The 5,236-nt window shown below is 30.3% G+C and overlaps 1 protein-coding gene across 1 annotated transcript; it reads left to right on the top strand.

Annotated features, from left to right (window-relative positions):
- The first annotated feature begins 837 nt into the window (after window positions 1-837).
- LOC111615548 (octopamine receptor beta-2R-like) lies at window positions 838-5,175 on the top strand. The gene has a single exon (XM_023356954.1). The coding sequence runs from the start codon at window positions 1,222-1,224 to the stop codon at window positions 2,455-2,457; it is 1,236 nt and encodes a 411-aa protein (XP_023212722.1). The 5' UTR covers window positions 838-1,221; the 3' UTR covers window positions 2,458-5,175.
- The last annotated feature ends 61 nt before the right edge of the window (window positions 5,176-5,236 follow it).

The raw sequence follows: 5,236 nt of genomic DNA, 5'->3' as shown, positions 1-5,236 counted from the left end.
AAAAATAACAAAATAAATCAAATCATAGACGTCTATATCATTTTATTCGGAATAGAGATTAACTTGATCATGACATTAATTCTCTTATCTTGTTTTGAAAATTGTTTGTCTAACACGATTTTTATGTCATTCACTATCTGACACCGTAGATAAGATTTTTGGTGGATAGTTGCCGTAACAACCGAAAGTTTTCGAAGGTAAATTTTCATTCCTTCTTTCAAAATAGCAGTAGGAATGTAGAATTCTTAATCCTCGTAAATCGATATGAATTCCAAATAATAAGTCTATGATATTGATGCTAGGTTATATGCATTTTGCCAGGGGAAGATGCGAATTTTCGATAGATAAAAGTTCACAAACAGTACCACGAATCCAAAAAGAACTGTAGATAAAGAATGGCTTAGCAAGTTTTAAGCGTTTTTCACTTTTTTTAGTTTGTTGTTAAATGTATCGAAACGTTAACAATTTATTGTAAATGTAGATATTATTTTTTACTTTGACTGAAAACGTCCAAATAAACAATGATATTTAGATACTTTTTATAGTATATAGATGATTTACTCGACTTATAATTGTTTAATTTATAAAAAGTGATAAACTCATATCATATGAACNTTTCTGTTAAAATAATATTATTTTAAAAAAGTATATATTTTTAAAGTCTCGATAGTTGACCCGATTTAAAATTGAGAAATAGAGGAAATTAATAGTTTTCGTTTTAAAAATTCTGCCAGGAAATATAGCCCGATTTCATAGAAAATATTTCCTGCAAATTCGCTTTTTTAATATCCTTTTTTAATTATTTGATACTTAAAATTTTAAAATTTAAGAGGAAATGAAAGTTTCTGCAATAACATAATTTAACTGACATATAACAAAGTTGGAGTTTTTTAAATAGACGAGGAAAAAAAAAAGTGGATAAAAGTGCGAGGAGAGAGGCGAATTACGTAGCTTCCTGTAACAAACGAAAGTTGCACCCTTTGTTAATTTATTTCAGTCTGCCCCCTTAATCGTCAGCACTCATATTCCCCTCCCCACTCCCCATTTTCCCTGCAAGCATTTGGAATCGACCGGATCTCGCGAGAATCTCGGGCTGCCGCAGCGGCTGCCGGTCGATGTCACGTGTCGTCGCGTCAGTTCGTCAGAGGGTTGGCGAAGGAAAGTTGCGTTTGGAAGTTGTAGTTCGGGGTTGTCAGTTTTATCGATGTTATTGCAGAGAAGATGACCGAGACAATTTTCAGTACAGAGTCCACAGACAACGAATCGGTAGCTAGAATGGGCACTCCCGAGCCACCTCTTGCTGCCAAAACTGATGACTGGGAAGAAATAGTCAAGGTTGTCTTCAAATCTTTCGCCATGTGTCTTATCGTTTGTTGTGCCGTATTTGGCAATTTGGTAGTGATCATTAGCGTATTTAGACATCATAAGCTTCGAATAACTACTAATTATTTTATCGTATCTTTGGCATTTGCTGATATGCTAGTTGCACTTTTTGCCATGACATTCAACGCGAGTATGGCAATACTTGGCCATTGGCCTTTTAACACCACCGTATGTGACTTTTGGAATTCCTGCGATGTACTCTTCTCTACTGCATCGATCATGCACTTATGTTGCATAAGCGTGGATCGTTATTATGCCATCATTAAGCCCTTGGAATACCCAACCAAAATCACTGGAAGAACGGTGGCCATCATGCTAACTTGTGTATGGGTGTCGTCCGGTCTTATATCTTTCATTCCAATCTTTCTGGGATGGTACACTACCGAAGATCATCTAAACCATTTAAGAAGTAATCCACACGAATGTAATTTCGTTGTTAATAAAACTTACGCAATTATCTCTTCGAGTATTTCTTTCTGGATCCCTTGCTTCATCATGTTGTTTACTTACTTAAGGATATATCGAGAAGCCACTCGACAAGAAAAGATGTTGCTCAAAGCCCAAGTGACACCTCACTTAGGGTACAATGGTGCACGTAACAGCACTGATAATTCTGCTACAAAACTCGTTCAACCTCCATCTCATCGACCTTCTCATGCCGAAGATCCAGAGAGTGGTCAGTCTACACCAACAAAAAGAACTATAAATAAAATGAAAAGAGAACACAAAGCAGCAAAAACTCTCGGAATCATCATGGGATGTTTTATATTATGTTGGCTCCCTTTCTTCTTATGGTACGTTTCAATATCAATGTGTGGTGACGATTGCCCATGTCCACCCATTGTTGTAGATATACTTTTTTGGATAGGATACTTTAATTCTTCTCTTAATCCCGTCATATATGCTTATTTTAATCGCGAATTTAGAGAAGCTTTTAAGGAGACAATATTAACAGTTTTTTGTTGTTGTTTGCGGTTACACGACGAGCACAGGAGCCATACAGTACAATTCAATTGCACGTACAGGTCCACTCAAGATATTGGACTGGTGGAAAATAAGTACATAAGGGATTGACAATGCACCAAAGTTTAGTCAATAATTCTACCTCTAGGTGAGTAAGTTGAATTATTTTTAAAATAGAATTTAACCTACTAAAAATAACTTTCCCTTCGCTAGATCCCAAATTAGAATATCTAGCTTTTTGTCAAGATCAAAGCCGCTCTTTGCAGTTGGTAAAAATGTCATCAATACTTTTCACATTCGGTTGACTCTTTTTAATTCTGTCAAACAAATATCCCGACAAATCGACAAAGATTTCAATATATCTAATAGATTAGATATTGTACACGTCGGCACTTTTTATTTCTAGATAAGTTGTACTACGTTGTTTTAGCTTTTCGGTATCTTGTATTTTTAACTCTTTTTTTTATTATTTTATTTTATTTTTTTGAAAACGGACTGCGGTAGTTATCAATGCGCTTGCGTTATACTAGAGAAGATTACGCAAACTCAGTGTGTGGCGTGGGAGTGAAGCAAAAAGTATCATCTCAGCTTTCTTAGATCAATAAATGAAATAAATCTAAAGTAACATGACTACTGTCATTAAATGGCGAATTGGTGAGATTTTTTCAAATCGCATCTACCTCGAAAAATCTGTATGGAAAATAAAACTTTCAACTTATTTTCCATTGTCGTTTCAACATCATCATCTATACTCTTTAATTGCTTTGATGCAATTACAAAGATGATTCATCTAATACTTAACTTGTGATATAATTAATGTGAAACTTAACGTTTGAATAGTACCTTCGTAATTATAGATTTATTTCATTATGATTGGTTAATAATAATTACAGTTATTATTTTTTAAAATAAATTCGAAGTATACTTTAAAGTTAGAATTGAGATTAAAACAATTGTTGGTTGTTAATGATTCATTCACAATGTATAACAGCAGTTACACATCTGGTAATAACATGTATTTTTAAAATATTATGAAATATTATTTAAACTCAGAATGGCCTTTAATAATTTTAATTATTTTTTCTGTTGCCATAACTTTTTACTGGATTTATGAACTTTTTACACATAATAACTATAGAAATAGAAGAATGATGAGTTCTTAACTTTTATATTTTGTATAAATGTAAGAAATAGTGAACTTTTAAGCTTCGTCAATGATTAATTGTTTAAAAAAAAACTTGTATAAAAGAGTAATTTCTCAACCAGTGAGTCGCGATCCCTGAAAAATTGTGAATTGTATTCTTAATTAATGACTCATTCTATCGTTACTCAAGAGAAGACAGACTAAAATCGATTAAAACTGAAAAAAAAATAATTGAAAATTATTTAAGTTGAACAACTTTTATAATATTTTAAATTAGAAATTTGTTATGTTAAGAAGAATAATGTTTAAGTTTCGTAAGCTGTTTTATGAAATTTATTGCACTTTTGCGGATTCGAATAAACAAACAGGAAGGGTTTTTTCTTATATCACGTTTCAGCATAAACGTGGTTATTTCAAGTGTAAATCGTGATTCGTACCTTACATGAAATTGCTTTAAGGAAAGCGGTTTTCTTGACCCCACGTGATCTATAGCAGATGTTTTATCACTCGAGCGAAGTACAATTTATAAATACTAATTTGAAGCTTTAATAGATAGAAATGATAATTATTTATTTGTATGTTAATAATATATTTTATAAAAATGTCAATTTTTCATATTTATTTTGTTTCTAATTTATTCTTAATACCTTTACAAAAGTGAAATCATAGATCAAATTTTTAGTATTCCAGCATAAAATTAGCAATAACAGCTTAATTATTTATATATTATCGACGTTTTCATGCTGAATAGCATTTTTCAAACAAATATAAAATTACATTCAATTATAGTAATCTAATTATCTTTTAGAATCTTCATACAAGTAAAATTAATAACGATGATGATAATATTTTAAAAATAAATTCTAAGATAAGTTTACGCATTTAAAGCTCAAAATCTACACAGATTTATATGTATAACAAAGTTATTTCCTAACAAAATCGGTCATTAAAAGACGTAAACATTAATCACATTCACCGTCAATTAACGTGGAATCTTAGTATCAATTCAAAATTTGATAATGATTACACTTTCCAACTGTAGAAAGTTAATAGAAATTTATAGACACTTATTTTATATTTCTAATTAAAATTTTCATGAAGATATGGATCCTAAAAATAGCTCTTTAACTAAATTATTATTAGACATATATTTATGAAGGAGTATTAAACATAAACATTTTATCGATCGTTAACAAAATTCCTCACTCGTAAATTGTTATATTAAGTATTTAATCGAAATATTTCATTCATATAACTTATCAAATGATAATTTTAAATCGAGTAATCGCTTAATTACATTTATATAATAATTGTTGAATGAGTTAATAAAAAGTATAAGATAATACTTAGTTCCCTTTACGGATCTTGTTTCAAGTACAATACAAGATACAGCTAAAGATAGTGCTATATAATTTGTATAAGTAGATATATAACATATATACATAGATATACTGGATGACCTACATCTACTTATTTAATTCTTCGATCGGAAGTAAATTTATCTAGTTCCTATAAATGAAGATTTAACAGCAATATCAATTGTTATTTCTATATTTTAATAATGACTATTATAATAAAAAAATAAAAAAAAATGTTTATTTGTAAGTGGTATATCAGTCAAGGACATATTTACTATCATTAAGTTGAAGAATTTCAGTAGAGGAACAATGAAAACGGATACTTATCTACAGTAATGACGAACAACAATAGTTAATGTATACTTCTATAAGATTTTTTTAATGTTAT

Source organism: Centruroides sculpturatus, unplaced genomic scaffold (genome assembly GCF_000671375.1).
Source record: "Centruroides sculpturatus isolate CEXI.00-Female unplaced genomic scaffold, Cexi_2.0 scaffold2594, whole genome shotgun sequence".
Classification (NCBI taxonomy): Eukaryota; Metazoa; Arthropoda; class Arachnida; order Scorpiones; family Buthidae; genus Centruroides; species Centruroides sculpturatus.
This window is presented reverse-complemented; position numbering and strand designations above follow the sequence as displayed.